At 39.5% G+C, this 17,491-nt stretch overlaps 2 protein-coding genes and 1 long non-coding RNA gene across 5 annotated transcripts in view; 1 reads left to right on the top strand and 2 right to left on the bottom strand.

The window, feature by feature from the left end:
• The window catches only part of ECRG4 (ECRG4 augurin precursor), a 903,650-nt gene that overhangs the window by 720,442 nt on the left and 165,717 nt on the right, over window positions 1-17,491 (bottom strand). The window lies entirely within an intron of this gene.
• C13H2orf49 (chromosome 13 C2orf49 homolog) lies at window positions 1,899-13,526 on the bottom strand. Of its 3 annotated transcripts, none has more exons than XM_050754228.1 (5): window positions 13,384-13,526; window positions 11,271-11,437; window positions 7,803-8,178; window positions 5,924-5,998; window positions 1,899-2,080 (listed from the first exon to the last, which is right to left on the bottom strand). In XM_050754228.1, exons 1-4 carry the CDS (start codon window positions 13,480-13,482, stop codon window positions 5,942-5,944), a joined length of 699 nt encoding a protein of 232 aa, XP_050610185.1. In that variant the 5' UTR covers window positions 13,483-13,526; the 3' UTR covers window positions 1,899-2,080; window positions 5,924-5,941. The 3 variants fall into 3 exon arrangements, with proteins under 3 accessions (XP_050610185.1, XP_050610187.1, XP_050610188.1); XM_050754230.1 differs by lacking the exon at window positions 1,899-2,080 and having other exon boundaries at window positions 2,565-5,998; window positions 7,803-7,925; window positions 8,052-8,178; XM_050754231.1 differs by lacking the exon at window positions 1,899-2,080 and having other exon boundaries at window positions 5,983-5,998; window positions 7,803-7,905; window positions 8,052-8,178.
• On the top strand, window positions 13,518-17,010 carry LOC126933943 (uncharacterized). The gene is made up of 3 exons (XR_007718771.1): window positions 13,518-14,182; window positions 15,576-15,886; window positions 15,977-17,010. It is a non-coding gene; the product is annotated as an uncharacterized LOC126933943 (long non-coding RNA).

The raw sequence follows: 17,491 nt of genomic DNA, 5'->3' as shown, positions 1-17,491 counted from the left end.
GGGGCGGGGGGCAAAAGTGACATTCAGAAGGGAAAAGCAGTAACTTTATAGTGGAAAAAAAATGACAAACACTATGTCAGCCAAATGAGATTAAAGTTAACCTCAAAAGTAATATCATGTTTACAGTATGTGTTCTCAAAATAATGTGATGAAAATAGCAATTTACCTCTGTGGTCTTCCCCCCAAAACACACAGCCCCAGTCTAGTCATGAGAAAACATCAGAAAAATCTCAATTGAGGAACATTCCCCAGGTATTTACCTGACCATTACTCTTCAAAACTGTCAAGTCATCAAAAACAAGGAAAGTCTGAGAAACTGTCATATCCAAGAGAAGCCTAACATGACATGACAACTACATAACATGGTATCCTGGGTAGGATCCTGGCACTGTAAAACAGTACTAGGGAAAAACTCGGAAAATCGAAAAAAATTATGAACTTTAGTTAACAATGAGTCATTTCAACAAAGGTAGCATGCGAATGTATGTTAGCAGGGAAACAGTGTGGGCTATGTTAAAAATCTGTACTACTGTGGCAATGTCTCCAAAACTCTAAAACTGTCCTAGTTTATTTTTTAAAAGTTTATTTTCAAAAATTACATAGCAAGGCAGAACAGACATAACAGAAGGCTTCGAAAGATAGGATGGTTTTGTATTTATGAAAAGTATTTGTCTTTCACCATAACTGGTAAAGCATTTTAAAGTCTCCTAAAGGTTTAACTGTTCATCAAATAAGTTTTAGTTTAAACTATTTACCTGAAGATTAAAAAAACAAAACAAAATTTGGCTAATTCTACTTGAGGATAAAAGATAGGGCTATTATCGACTTACTCAACTAGTCTATTTTTGACTAAACTGAATGCTTGGTTAAGTCTCAACAGAGTTAACAAACAGCTTCCAATTGGTATTGGAATCAAATCCAAAGTCCTACGTAGGGTCATACATCATCTGGTCCTGCCTATTCTTTGACGTCATTTTATACTACCATTGCCCATTTTCATTCACTTGAGCCACACCAGTCTTTCTGTTCTAAGAACCTAGTAAGCCTTAGGGCTTTCATGTTTTGTCCTTGTCTGGTACCTGTTACCTACTGCTGGGTAGCAAACTACCCCCAACACTTAGCGGCTTTCTACAACTCCTACTTTAGTCACTCATGATTCTGACTGTCATCAATTTGGACTGATTCCACCAGGAAGCTCATCATGCAGCTTTAGTTAGCTGGCAGCTAGACCGGGGATAGGTGACTACTGGCCACATGTCTGGCAGTTAGTGCTAGCTGTTGGGTGTTGGGAGAACCATGCATTTCCATTGGGTAGCCTGGGCTTTTTCACAGGGCTGCAAGCAGAGGTCCAAGTGTAAGAGTAGAAGCATTCACTTGATCAAAGCAAGTTACAAGGCCAGTCCATATACAAGTGGTGGGAAGCTGACTCCAGCCTTGATGGGAGGACTATGCAGCCATCTAAAATCAGACACATGTAGAATCCTTCTCCTGAAAGCTTTCCATAGCTATGCCTTAGTCATGCTCTCTTCAAAATATAGTATCTTCAGAGGCCTTTCCTAACCACTGTGTTTAAAATAGCTCCTCATCCTACTTTCTTTGTCCTTCACCATTTCATGACCCTGTTTTATTTTCTACCAACTGTCCATTATATCCTGGTTCACTTGTCTGTTTTCTCTATGAGAGCAAGTACTTAATCTGCCTTGTTCATTCCCAAGAGCTAGCATAGTAGGTACTCAACAAATATACAGGCAATTCAAATCTCTATTTTTTATTCCACAATAAGATGATCAAGTTATTAAAAAACTGAAAAAGTAATGCACTTTAGTGAGTAAAATGTACTTCAGTAAAAACAATCTAAGTGGAAATAAGACTTTTGTCTCTTCTGTCCAGACAAAAAAAAAAAATGAAGAATCTACGTGTGAAGTACAAAGTAGAAGCTGGGTGTGGTGATGCATGCCTGCAGTTCCAGCTATAGGAGGCTGAAGCATGAGGACCGCTTGAGCCAAGGAGTTCAAGGCTGCAGTGAGCTATGATGATGCCACTGCACTCCAGCTCTGGGTGACAGAGCAAGACCTCATCTCTAAAATAAAACAAAAGACAAAGTAGAAAGTTACCTGAGTCTTTTCCAAGTTATTTAATTTAGAGCAACAGTCTCTAAATACAGTAATATTAAGATAGCAGTTTAGAAATTAACTTTTTTTCAGATCACTCTAACATAAAATCTCTCAACTGAATCTCTAGTTTGTCTCATTTTGTTAAGAGCTTTAACATTACATGGGAAGGTTCAGAGACTTCTATTTCCATCCTTCAACATGTAGTGACAGTCAACGTATCAGGCTCTGTAGCACCATGATATCCCAGCACCAGACTACTCCAGCCATCCTCTCATTCAAAGAAGGGCTGCAAGACGTGGTTGGACTACTCAAATCACATCTGATCTTAATCCAGGTACAGAAAGTTGTACTATAAAGAATACTTTCCAAAATTGTTTACTCGAATAAAAACAGATCAAGTCATTACAGAGCATTTTTCCATTTTAATAAGAACAACAGACCTACTCAAGGTAATTTTATTCTGTTTATTTAAATAAGGATAAGGCTACTTAAAAGACTTTTTACATACAAAATGTACAAGGTTAAACTTTTCTGTACTGAATTACAAAACCTGCACAAGCATTTAATAAAAGAGCACACTTAAAAACATTTGACCATCATTTAGCCTCTAAAAATTACTGAAGTTCAACAGTAGTAAATAGAGGAAGCTCTTACATATATATATATATATATATATGATTTAATCTACTGGCAGTTTTACTTAATGTAAGTTTTTAAAAGGTCACATTGCTATTGAATGAGTCTCTAGATCAGTTTTAGAATCGTCTCTCAAAACTTAAGTCAACCAAAATATTATTTCAAATAATAATTCCAATTCTGAAGAATTTTAATACTAGCAAATATATTATGGCCTCATAGTAGTAACTGAACCAACTTTCCAAAGTGCCGCTAGCTGTCCAGATGAATTAGGCTACTTTGGAAAACTGTACTGTCTTTACAGCCATTGAGAAGTCATTCAGTGCCCTGGTGCTGTAGGGTCCTGAGACTTTCCAGAATTCACACAGCAGTCTATGATCCTTCAAATGTAAGAGGACAGGGGGTCAGCCTATCTTCACCTCTCATTGAATGAGGAGGGCCAAGCAATAAGACTTGCAAACCTAAGCCAGAAGCTTGGGTTCTACAGTAAGGAGGCAGGAGAATTAAAATAGAGAAAGAAAATGTGTAAGGAGAAAGGGTAAAGAAGGAACAATGAGGGAAAGGAAGAAAAAACAAGGATGCCTGCTAATGGCAGGAAGTGGTAAAGTGACTATAACTACAACTTACAAGCCACCCACTAACTCTAATGCCATTCATTTGCCTACTCCAATAAGAAAAGCTGGCTTTACTGGAATATAGAATCAAGAGCAACATTATCCGCCTCATGTTAGTGAGTAACTAGTATTCTAAAGTTGTTTGCCATACATATCAAGTTCTTCTAACCTTTGAAGCAAACCAAAATACTTCAAAACATAGGGCTCCCAGGGCTGCTGCTCCAGATTCCCAGCATTCTGCATGCTTCACTATGTGGAGAAAGACATTTCAAGCTGTATCCATACACCTTCAGAAGGAACAAAGCTCTAAGAAGGTGGGATCATGTTAACACATAGTAAATGGTTTAGCGTTTCTCCACATCATTTCAAACTCAAAATAGCTCAATAATATACTGCTACATGAGCACTGATTCTGAATGTTCATAATATAAACTTCAATTTGAAGCAACAATGTTACACAGTTCAGCTGTTATTACCAACCTACTCTGTAAGTTAAAATACAAATAAAATATTAATTTTATTGAGTAACTAAAAATAAGTTCCCACTGACTTAAAATCGTCAAATGGCTAACTCTCTCTCAACTAAGAGAGAAACACAGAAGGAAGCGGAAAGGACAACTGAATATAAAATAAAATTTGTCCATCTACTCTAAAATCTGCACTTTTAAAATCTCCTTTTGCATATATTTACGTATAGGATCACAGTTGCCCACCAACATTATTATGTCTATCAGCCCTGCAGATAACAATTTACTGTAACGTTAATTTATGCAGTACTTAGTATGTTTTATCTTATGTGTACAGATTTACAGTCTGGAATAAAGGCAAAATGATTAAAAACTATTAGGTTAAAGTCTTAGTATGATACTTACCTGCAAGGCTGAATAAATTTTTTGGAAGGCTATTCAATAGCTGAACTAAAATGCTTGTTTTAACAAATCAAAAGAGAAATAAGACTACTTTAAAACATATTTAAAAAGGTAAATCCCAATTTGAAGATCAATCATATAACAAAAAAGTATGAAGTATCCTTTGCTTTTGCTTAGAAACACACAGCAGAACAGTAGAAACTAGAACTCATGAATATAAGGTAAACCCTATCTTCCCACTGATTTCCATTATACAACTGGAGTGAAAAATACCACTCGAACAAAAATAAACAAAAAACCTTAGCAGGTAATTCTGTGTGGAACAGCCCTGTGGGAAGAGTCTATATTACAGCTGCAGGGAATCGCATGTAAGCTAGGAGTCCATCTTCCTATGTTGCACTCTGCAGTGACTTCCGACTCCAGTGGCTCCTCTATTGCCTACTCCATATTACACTAATTTTTGCCCCTGACTGCTATGCTTCCTGGACTCTTATAAATTCTAGAATTCTACCCGCACTCCCAATTCTCTAAACTTTCTTCCATCGAATACCACCTCTAACATGATTACTCTGCCTAAGATTTTTTAAATCAGCGTCATTTTGAAAAGATTAAGCTCCCCGGAGCAAGTAATAGCTGAACTCACAGAGTGAGATCACAGACTGCTCATGAAAACAGTAGGTAGGACTGCTGCATGACAAGAACATTCTAAAGGATGGGCCAGGTGCAGAATCGACCAGTCAACTCATAATATATATATATCAATTGTTACAACTTCAAGGAAAGGAACAATAGCAAGCACTGATTCCTTTTTGCTTTTTATGGGAAGAAGCAATGTAAGCAATTAAAGAACAACATTTTTATCTGTATATTCTCAATAGTTTTCCAGCAGTACTACAAAGATGCTTTTCTTGGTGAACCTTTAAGGATGAATGTTGCAATATTTACTAAAATACTATGATAAATTCTTATATGCTTCTGCTTTGTAAAAGAAATTAAAATGGCAGGCAAACTAGTAAAATATTTGAGTTTTTAAAAAAATCTCAAATTTCCCCAAAGACTCTGAACAAGGCTAATGAGAGTAACTCCTAAAATTCACTGAATGCTTTCTTTTTTTTTGAGATGGAGTTTCGCTCTTGTTGCCTAGGCTGGAGTGCAACGGCATGATCTTAGCTCATCGCAACCTCCACCTCCTGGGTTCAAGCGATTCTCCTGCCTCAGCCTCCCGAGTAGCTGGGATTACAGCATGCACCACTATGCCCGGCTAATTTTGTATTTTTTAGTAGAGACGGGGTTTCTCCATGTTGGTCAGGCTGGTCTCGAACTCCTGACCTCAGGTGATCTGCCCGCCTCAGCCTTTCAAAGAGCTGGGATTACAGGCGTGAGCCACTGTGCCTGGCCAATTCAATGGATGCTTTATAGCAGACTTGCAGCTAATGATTTCAGTAGGGTCAATATAAATGACATATACTAAGCCATTGGTTTTAAAAGATAATTCTTTCCTAATCAGGGCAAGATAGGCAAGAATTTTAAAAAAGGAAGGGAGGGAGGGAAGAAGGGAAGGAAAATAAATCCTTTATTTTTTTAAACCTATTTGGAACCTCTTAAGAAAATTCCACAATAATCAGGATTTCTGTAAATATTGTCAATATATATGAACATGTTTGAAAAACTACAGTTACAGTATATTTACATTTTTGGAAACTTTTCTTCAGGGCCAAGTAACATGTTGTATCTTCCTTTTTGCTTGTGGGGGCTTCAGGTTATTCTGAAAGACATGAACAGAAATTAGTTTATACTTGTAGGAATATCAGAAAACAACTAAAATGAACATTTTAAACAACCAAGGTTTACTATTAATATATTAATGGAAGATCACTGCTGCCATCTGGTGGGAATATATTCAAAGAGAAGGGGGTGAGTTTTCTAGCGCTGTGGTTCTCAAACCTGTGTAGTTTAGAATAACTCAGAGCATTTAAAAACATGCCCCAGGCCTGGTCTTATCCTAGAACCAATTAAACCAGAATCCATAAAAGGTAGGGGGATAAGGCTCTGACTTCTTTTTGCTTTTTTTTGGAAGCTCTTCAAGTGATCTTAACATACAATCAGAGTTGAAAACCACTGACTGCTCCAGATCTGCCTTCTCCCTGTCCAGCCCATCTCCCCCATCAACTTGGCAATCCAAAGTCAGTGGGAAACAGGCCAGGCAGGCAGCTCACGTCTGTAATCCCAGCACTCTGTGAGGCCGAGTCAGGCGGATCACTTGAGGTCAGGAGTTTGAGACCAGCCTGGCCAAGAGGTTTGGTGAAACCCTGTCTCTACAAAAATGTGTATCTCGTATCTATAAAAGAGTAAAATTTTCTAGGGTAGAGAAATGCTGTTTAACAGCCTGGAAAAAAAAAATTCTGAGGCTTACTCCTTATGGCAATATTTGAGATGTAGCTTTATTCTTATAACTCTTATCCCACACCTTCCTCCTCTCTCCTACAAAGGTAGCTGAAGGGTGTATGGAGGAAGCATGGCCTCCGGAGTGTGTGCCCTGGGATCGAAGAAACCTAAATTCAAATTGCAGTCCGGTCGCTTACTAATAACTCTGGAACTCTGGACAAACTTATTTAAATTTACTAAGTTTCTGTTTCCTTATCTGTGAAATAGGAATAACGAAGATGCCTACTTCATAGGGTTACTGACAGGAGTCAATGAACTCATGAAAGTAAAAAACTCATGACCAAGTCAGCTGGTTTTCTTTTCCCAGGGTCTACTATTTTAGAATGTTTGAATTTTCCGAGTTTTGATCCCTTGGATACATGATTAGATGATAATAATACCAAAGCCAAAGTATACTACAGGAATAACGGCTATTAAACTACTAGGTATTTAAAAGTAAAAGTACTTTTCTGAAGAGCCTATATATATTACATATATATATGTATATATAAAAACTCATCTCACAAATTAAACTCTAATACATTGTGTTAACTGCACCAAATTTGCCAACAAGCATCCAAATGACTCAACATAGTAGAGCGCAACATAATAGATTTCCCCAACTTCGGCTATCCCCACAAAGCGAGGTAACTTGAGCAGCAGGCGAGGCAAGTGGTAAATCTTAAAAAGATTCTGGTGTGGGTTTAAGGTATGGTGTGGGTTTAAGGTGTGGGTTTAAGATAGACTTAAGGTCAGGCCCCAAATGCTACTTAATAAATGTGTGACCCTGGACAAATTACTTAATGTTCTAAACCCTGCTAATAAAGGAATATTTATCTGTTTTAGTTCCAAGACAGTTAAAGGAATTAAATGAGAAAAATCTAGGAAAACTGCCTAACAGCTCCTCTCTCTACGTATTTAAGCAGAAATAACTTGAGTGAACTTTTAAAAACATTAATCACCATGGATTTTAAAATTCCAGGATTCAAGTACTGGAGTAATGAGATGTATTATACAAATTGGACAGACCATCAAAAGGGTTCAAGAACAGAATGTAGCACAGTCGACCCACCTCCCGTCATCAGGCAGACTGCTCAGGTTTCATTCAGACCACTTACCAGCATGGAAACCGCCCCCATACTTACCATGGCCTCTGCTTCTTCTTTAGGAGCAGCTCGCTTTAACTTCACTGGAGTAGTTCCAACAGGGGACAATGGTGGCGACTTCACAGGGCCTGAAGGACTTTTCCTATGCGTTAAGTCATGGTTCTGTTTAGTGTCATTATTATTGTGTTCCGTTTTATTGTTCATAGGCAAATTGGAAGACAAAATTAGGGGTGAAACACTCGAAGAGGAATTTGATAATTTTCTAAAGGCATTACTGGTAAAGCTTGCCTGAGGGGGAGGCTTGAGTCGATCATTATCTCCATTCTCTGTCTTTTTCACTTTTATGCTTGTACTTGTTGAACTTCCATCAAATACGATGAGGGGTCTTTTCCTTAACCCATCTACAGTACTACTCCTGAAATCAAAGAGATGCACTCTTGAAAAATACCATCTGGAATTCAAGTTCACTGGAATTCAAGTTAAAATAAACAGTAAACAAAAAGATGTATTGATAAGACTAATCTATTCTAAGTGAGACTATTAAAAATGAATTTTCTATGTTCACTCTAAATGAAAGAATTTCCTAGTGTTTTATTTCAAAGTTTAAAATAGTTATGTACAAGAAATTCAAAGTTAGCTTTAATGTATACACAAGATGCAGCTATTTTTAAAACATCAATTAACCATCTAGCCCTGGAACTTAAAATGAGATTTCCTAGTTAAAAAACAAACACCAGCTTATTGATGAGGTTATCTTAACCATGTAATCTGTTATTATTTAAAAAGGATAATAAACTATAAAACTATACCAAGACTACCACAGTAGCAGTCTACAAATGAGGCACAGCATTCTACTCCATTCAATAAAGGTCTCTAAAGCCAAGGCATTTTCTAAACTAATTGTAACTATGACATTTGTACAAGTTCAACTGTAAAATTTGGCAAGTGTCTCATATTTACCTCCTGGAAACCTAATTTCCACTCTTAATAGTAAAGGTTAATAATGAAAGCATTCATTTGCTTACTACTTATTATACCTCAAGCTATATCACAGATCAATTGAAAAAAAAAAATTTTTTTTTTTTTTTTTTTTTGAGAGGGAGTTGCACTCTCGTTGCCCAGGGTGGCATGCAATGGCACGATCTCAGCTCACTGCAACCTCCACCTCCCAGGTTCAAGCGATTCTCCTGCCTCAGCCTCCTGAGTAGCTGGGATTACAGGTGCATGCCACCATGCCCAGCTAATTTTTGTATTTTTAGTAGAGACAGGGTTTCACCAAGTTGGCCAGGCTGGTCTTGAACTCCTGACCTCAGGGTGATCCACCCGCCTCAGCCTCCCAACATGCTGGGATTACAGGCATGAGCCACTGCGCCTGGCCTCAAAAAAAAAAAAAATCCTTTTAATTAAACATGTTAAAAGAACTTGACATAGCCAGTTATCAGGAAGAACATTTTAGCCCTGCCATTCAAAGTGTGATCCAGGGACCAGCAGCACCAGCACAGCAACGTCATTAGCTTGGGAGCTTGTAAGAAATGGAGAATCTGGGGCATCAACCTGAACTAATACATCAAACCCACCTTTGAACCAGACTCCTAGGCAGTTGGCCAAACTCAACAATTCTTGGGTCATCACTGAACATCATTTGGTAGAAAATGAGAAATAAGCTCACTGTATACCCACTGCCTTTGTAGAAGGGAAACAGGGACTGAGAGCAGGGTTTGACAATTTGTTTAATCTAAGATTCAAGAGGCACATTAAAGTTTGAGAAGCACTGGGCTATGTTGCTATGGACCTGGTCCTAGCTCTGTGTGACCGTGGGCATGTTATAGCTCTTCTCAGGATCTCAGTTCCTCCACAGATAAAATAATAAGCAGTTCAACAATACAAGATGATCTCTTAGATCCTTCCAGTTCTAATGCTCTGATCCAATTGTGAATTTAAAAAACAGTCAAAGATCCTTTCCGAAATGATTTTGGGGGACTAATCAAGACAGCTGTACGAAGATTGCTTCAAAGGAAACTATGACCAGCACATAAAGTTTTGCTTACTAGAACAATATGCCTGAATGTGCTGATCAAGAGGAAAATACTGGCTGAATAACAGCAAAAGTAAATTAAAAGTCATATGCAGTGTAAGCCATATTTATGAAAGTTAACACCACTACATAGTCTGTACAAGTAAAAGTAACCACCAAGCTAAAATGATGGTCAATCTGAAATGCATTCTTGATCAAAGGTCATACTATGTGTGTATTTTCCAAAAGACAATGAGGAGACATGTATTCTTCGTACTTGGAGAATAATCTCAATCCTTAAGTTTTTCTCTGTAAAACAGAGACTAAAACTCAGAGGAACATACTCCCCTTTACCCCCACCTTCCTACTCTGTATTCTCTCACTGCTTCTAGTGGATTGCCTATGATGGTGTCTTACAAATAGAAGGTGCTAAAAAAATTAATTGATCGATAGTATCCACTTGAGATATAATAGACACAGAAGAGTTCACTTAAGGATCTTAGGACACTTTGTACTTATTAACCAATCAACAACACTGATTAATCACATGTAATTTTCTTTAAAAAAGAAAAATCACTTGCTTGTGGTTTTATAAAAATTTTTTTGAAATTAAATAATTTTAAATAGCATAACTTAAGCTAGTTAACAGGCCCTTCCATTTGTGTATTATTCAAAGACCTTAGAGTTTTACCTGACTTGACTTTTTTCTCAAAATTCAGGAAATCCTATTGGCTCTATCGTCAAACATGCATGCTCCAACCTACCAAATTTACTACTGTAGTCAAAGCTGCCGCCATCTATTGCATGGATTACAGTACAGCCTTCTAATTTGTTTCCCTGCTTTCACTCTTATACACGCCCATTCCCTCCCCACACACCTTAAATCACTTCTTAGGACAGCAGCCAGAGTCATCCTGTCAAAATGTACATCTAATGATGTCACCACTCTGCTTAAAACCTTCTAGTGGCTTCTCATCTCAGAGTAAAGCCAAAGTCCTTACAATGACTTACAAAGCTTTACATGATCTGACAACCTCTCCCGTTCACCCCCAACACAACTCGTTCCTCCTACTTCGCCATCCAGCCCTGATGGCTGCTTTGTTGTTTCTGGTATATGATGGGCACATTCAAGATCCAGCCTCTTGTATTCTGCCTGGAATGCTAGCTTGTTCTCTTCTTCCTACAGGTCTCTCTACTAAAATGTCATTTCTCACTAAGATCGTTCCTGGACAATTTACCAAAAATTGTAATCTTTCTCCCTGGTCTTTATTATTATATAACAATACCATATCTTAACTGTGTTATTATGTTTCTCCCCACAAAAATATGAGCAGGGAATTTTGTCAGTTTTATTCACTGCTATAAGGACAGTGCCTGGTGCTCAATAGATAGTTATTGAGTAAATAACTTTTTTACTTAAGTTTACTTCAGGAAAAATCAGTAACTGTTTAGTTATATAAGATACATTGAAAACTAGAACCACCAAAAAGTACCTTTTAGTCTCATTTTTAATCTCATGTTGTTCTCTTTTCTTTTCCATCATTTTCCCCCATCTATTCTTCGGCAAATCCCTCTGAGGCAATGGTATTGCGTGCTGGACATAAAGGTCAGTAAGACTGTCTTTGTTTACTCTTACATCAGTTTCAACAGCTATGTTCTTCTGTGGGAAAGGAAACAAAAGCAATTTCAAAACAACATTTTTGATTTTAGTAAGTAACCACCTTACCTAACAGGGTAAAACATGACTGCTTAAATAACAAATTATAAAAAACCATTTTCACAAAACACGTGCACTCAGAGGCAGTGTTATAGGTTGAATTCTGTAAATATGAGGTTCAGCCTCATCTTAAAGACAATGGTCCTATTTTCTCAGTGTGACAAGGATTGCTGTCCACAACTGCTCAGCCAACACACCAAGCATGAAAGATCATTTCCAGTAATATTATCTTAATATACAAAGGGGATTGAAAACGGGAGACTGCCCGGGAAAAACAGACAAAAGAAAGCTAACAATGATTAACAATCACCACATTCTGTCAATAAGCTACTTTGAGTGTTACTATCATGATCAGATTAGTGGGATGAAGGTCTCAGTCTGTCTTATATTTCTCGTGCTTCTCTAATCTGGTGCTTCCTAAATTGAAGTTAACTACTAAGATTTCAAATAATACCACACATAGAAACTGTTATCCCCGTACTGATGACAGTAGCAGTACATCATTAGAAAAGCCTGCACCCCATTTTCACTGGTCCTTTCAAGTAAGCCTCCAGTCACTGTCCAACCATCTCTATCTAAATCACCAAATTCCTCCTCATTTTCCAATTTGTTCTTGACATCATGAAAACCACAGCATAAGCACAGTAGTAGGCATGAAGACAGAGTTTGGATTTAAGAAGGAAAAATGAGAATGGAAATGAGATCACAGGCTCTTCAATTTCAACTCAGAAAGGCTTGAAAACATTACATTGAAAACATTAAACAGTACAACTGACAAGCCTATATCCTCTAACAAAAACTAATAAAAGCACATTTTACTTCTCTTTCGTATATTGGACTCACCTATTTTTACCCTGTACTCACTCAGAGGTAGGGGAAACTCCCAGGATTCTCTTGGACAACATTCCCAGAGAATTCACAGGCCCGTTACTTTGGAAAGTATTGCCTTAGGACAGCTGTTCTCAAAGCGTGCTGTCTAGGCCAGCAACCAGCTGGTTAAAAATGCAAAATTTCAGGCCACATTCCGGAACTACTGAACGAGAAACAGGGGACGGAGCCCATCAATCTGTGTTTTAGCAAGCCCTCGACTGATTCTTAAGTACCTAAAAAGTTTGATAACCACAGGTTAAAAACTTACTACCATAATTAAAATAAGCTCTACTTGGCAAGAGGACTTGAAATTCAAGAAAGATAGGGTACCAGGGGAAAACCATATGGAAAACAACAAAATACGATACATAAACCCCAAGGAAACTTTCAGTAATTCTCTATCACTTAAAACATCACTTTTTTCCTCTCTCATTTTTCTCCTATTACTACAGGCCACACCAGCTGGAAAAGAGCACGCACTACATGGAGAGCCAGGAGCCCTGAATTCTCCCCCTGGCAGTACCATTTACAGATGCTATGACCTTAAACAAGTCACTTCATCTCTCTAGAACTGTTTAATCATCTTTAAACGATTAGAGAGGGTGTGCAATGGACGGCTTCTCAGATGCTTTCCAGTCCTGACAGTCCATGATTTCTACCTTCCATGTCTATTCTACGCTTCTTCCCCACTTCCTTTCTTCCTCAGGTCGGTGCTTACACACAGGCAGGGGGTGTCGCCTGGGATTCCTCTTTACAAGCCATCGGGACTCAGATAGATAAGCCCTATTTCCCAAGCATTCCTGATATTCTACGGACGTCTCTTTTTCGGAGAGGAGGCGAGGAGCGGGAGCGAGGGGACAGCTGGCTGGTTTGCGTGGGTGGAGAGTGGCACAAACCCGGCGGGAGTGTCAGTGGTTGCCGAGGGCTACTTAAGGCAAGCTCAGGTGCAAGCGCCTCACCTGGGAAGGCCCACTCGCCCGCCCTGCTTCCCTCCCTCCCTCCGATCCGGCGCGCCCAACCTGCTCTAGAGTGAGGAGAAGGAACTCTTGGGACAGCAGCTCCGGGTGCAGCAGCAGTTCCGAGTCCGTGCAGCTGCGACCGCCCACATCCCCCGCCATCGTCGTCGCCAGGAGACCCCAGTCGGCTACCCACAAAGCCCCGCGAAGGAAGCGTTCCGGAAGTGACGTACCCGGGCGGAGACTCGAGTGTGTCGTCACTCTGAGTGCGCCGCATGCCGGGCTCTTTCTCTCGCAGCTGGTGCGAGTGTTGGGGCCTGGTCCAGCTTGCAAAAGCTCGCAGGGACCAGAGAAAAGAGAACGATGTCAGACGTAGAAACAAATGGCGTGTCAAGTTTTGCAGGAAGGGAGGGAAGAGTGAAGCTCCGGGAGCCGGCGACGATTGGTCGCGCTTTCTGTGACGTCCAACGGCAGAGGTCAAAGGGATTCCTGGGGCAGCCTCAAGGGAAAGAATTCTGGCGCGGGGGGCCGGTATACAGTACTCTAAATATGGCAGTGGTTGTGTCTGAAATTATCGTGCTTTTCTTTGTTTAATCTGTTTCTTGTCTCTTCATCGCCCTTCTATATAACGTAAGACTAGAAGCTTTATTTAGTGAATTCCCTGTAACCCAGGCTCCTTGGACAAATAGGTATTCAAGTATTTGTTTTGAAGTAATGCTCTGAATTAACCTGCTCACATGTAAAAAATAATAACCGGCTGGGAAACGCCAGTAATAACCGCCAAACGTTTGTTAGACATTTACAGTGTGCCAGGGACTGCGTTTTACGTGTATTATCACATTCCTCAGAACAGCCTAATGAGGTGTGTATTACCAGAATGCCTATTTTTCAGATGAGGAAACTGATGCATAGAAAGGATAATTTACTCAAGAGTGAGGACGTAGCAAGCATAAAATCCAACTACATTTTTTCTGCATGTATTAATAGCTACAGTGAAGTTTTTAAATTGCTGTAGGTATCAATTATAGTCTAATTCCCAGTAATTCACTTACTAAGAAATATTTTCTGCTTCTCTTTTATCATTCATGGGAGCGATACATATCCCTAAATATTTTGCACATTTAAAACTTAAACTTGTCGGGTGTGGTGGCTTATGCCTGTAATCCCAGCGTTTCGGGAGGCTCAGATGGGAGGATTGCTTGAGGCCAGGAGTTCTAGGCCAGCCTGGGCCACATAGTAAGACCTTGTATCTACAAAAAAATATATATATATATTAGCCAGGCATGGTGGTGTCTCTGCGATACTAGCTACTTGGGAGGTTGAGGTGGTAGGATCACAGGCGCCCAGCAATTCCAGCCTGCAGTTAGATAGGATTACCACACTGTACTTCAGCCTGGGCGACAGAATGGTACCATGTCTGAAAAAATAAAACTTACAGATATGTTTTGAATATTTATTGTATGCATCCTCTGTGATGTGTCATTTTATTGGAAATTATTGCATTGTCTACAAAAATATGAAGAACTCTGAGGATGCCAAAAGATAAACCTCAAAAGAGTACTAGAAGTGAGATCCTCAAAAAGAGAAAGCTGAGAAGTGTTTCCCAATTTTTCTTATTTATATATGTAATACTTTATGTCTAAAAACTGAATTTCAGAGCTGGGAGGAAACTTAAAAGTTGCTCAGTCTAGTTCTTTCAGGTTGGTGCCAAGAAAGCTGATGAGACTTGCCCAAAATTGAACAGTCTTAAATCTGAGCTGAGGCAGGCATCTGTCTTAAATTGGAGTTAAATGTATTAGCGTCATGGTATTAACATCATCATATTCCACATCTCAAATCTTATTTGATTTTCATTACAATAGTGAAATGAGTGTGATTAGTATTATCCCCATTTCCTTCACCAGGAGGCACATTGTTTTAGTATCAAAAGCAGCTACCTTGGGAGAATCTGGGGCTAGAAACCTGACCTCATTTCAGGTTTTACTCTGTTGCACCAAAACCTTGGGTGAGTTACTCAGTTTCTCAGCTTCAGTCCCCTCATCAGGAAAATGCTGTCTTAGCACTTTCCGTGAAGGATGATCAAAGGAGTGGAGATTATTGTAGAGATTGTAAACACACTTGACACAGAGTAAGTGTTTAAGAACTGGCAGCTGGTTTTTACAAAGTTATTGGTCATAGAAGGCAGTTTAGAGGAAAGGGCAGGCTTTGGAGTGGCTCAGAGTTGTGTTATAACCTTGGCTTCTTTGCTTACCTAGGACATACACTCTAGCTGTAGCGTCCTCCCCTCTGAGATGGAAATTACAAGCCATCTCGCAATGTTGTGAGGATTGGAGCTCAAGGGTGTAAAATGCCTCCTCTGGGGGCTCTCCTTGGAGACGTCTTGTATCCTATTGATTGTCATCGAAGGAAAGAAGTGGCAGGATGATGGTGTGAGAAGGAAGAACCTTGAGTTTAATAGTCTGAAAAAGTGGTTACAGGTTCTTGCTGTGCTTTTTCTCTCTGCGGTTTTCTGAACCCATCGCCTAACCTGAAGCCTTAATTCATCTGCAAAAATGTTTTGTGGCAGGTAAGATGTCTTTTTTTTATTCCAGTACTTCCCGGTTTAAAACTAAGAGTACTTCCTTGCTTAAAACTAACTATATTAATACTGTTCTAGGTGCCTCTGAAGCAGAACTCTTGAGATGGAAGGGTTGTCATCTGAGGAAAAAAAAATCGAGATTAAGAGAGGAGGGACTAGAATGAGATTCACTTACCCTCTCTCCTCCAAGGGAAGGAGAGAATGGTGATGCCTGCCCAATCCTTCCTGGGCGGAACCTTTGTAGCATGGAACATTGGAGAATTTGCAGTCTGCTGACTTTCTGATTTAGGAGGTTGATGGGGAGGCCTTATAATTTGCATTTCTAACAAGTTCTGAGGTGATGCTTCAAATATGTCCAGGCAGAAGGGCCGCCACACAGAGATTTCTGCCATACCACATGAGAATTGAAGCCACAGACCTCTCCAGCCCTCAGGCCTGAAACCAAAAGAGTGAAAACCAAACACTATGGTGGACAAAGAACATCTCAGAACTTCTGTGGGGACCAGTGACACAAGGACCTAAGGTCTCTCTTCTCATCTTGGCACTTCGGGTAGTCTCCCCAGTCTTGACAAAGCCCTGGAGAAAGGGGCGGGCCTCCCGTTGATAAGATTGTCACTGCAGATAAATGGAGGTTTCAAACTGAAAGAAAGGAGGAGGGCCTCCCGTTTGATAAGATTATTGTCACTGCAGGTAAATGGAGGCTTCAAATAGAAATAGGTTTCAGTTACAGAAAAAAAAAAATTATCTTTGTTACACATTTGAGTTTACAGGCCTAAGGTTACTCCCGCTACATTGTCATCTGTAACCATAAGGCACTCAACATTTTAAGGTAACTATAAGGATTTTTGCTTCACTCAAAGATCCTGAGGTTTTATTCACATTTTTATTTGGTGACTATAGTTGACAAGAACAAAGCTGTGGGGAATCAACAAACACTGCTATGCCTGGCATTGTCACCTCACTAGATTGTGCATTCCTCTGGGACAGGGTCCATACATTGCCTTCGAATCCCTCACTTAGTCATTAGCCTGCACAGTGCTTGTACTTAGTAGGTGCTCAATAAATGTTTGTGGAATGAATGCATGATGAACAAAATATATACTGAGGACTCTGGTGTTGATTCTTGTTGATAATGTAATAGTTAAGATATGTTATAAATATTTCATCAAAATATTGTGTCAAAAATACACTTGAGCAGGCTGGGCGCAGTGGGTCACGCTTGTAATCCCAGCCCTTTGAGAGGCTGAGGCGGGTGGATCACTTGAGGTCAGGAGTTTAAGAACAGACCGGCCAACATGGTAAAACCCCATCTCCACTAAAAAAAACAAAAGTTAGCTGGGCATGGTTTTGAGTGCCTGTAATCCAGCTACTCGGGAGGCTAAGGCAGGAGAATCGCTTGAACCCAGCAGGTAGGGGTTGCAGTGAACTGAGATTGCACCACTGCACTCCAGTCTAGGGGACAGAGCACGACTCCTAAAAAACAAAAAAAAATATATATATATATGTGTATATATAAAGTATATATACACGAGCATAAAGGAGCTTCAATGTGAAGGTAACAGTTTAAGCAATATTTCACATTTTGGACCTATG

This window comes from Macaca thibetana, chromosome 13 (genome assembly GCF_024542745.1).
Source record: "Macaca thibetana thibetana isolate TM-01 chromosome 13, ASM2454274v1, whole genome shotgun sequence".
Taxonomy (NCBI): Eukaryota; Metazoa; Chordata; class Mammalia; order Primates; family Cercopithecidae; genus Macaca; species Macaca thibetana.
This window is presented reverse-complemented; position numbering and strand designations above follow the sequence as displayed.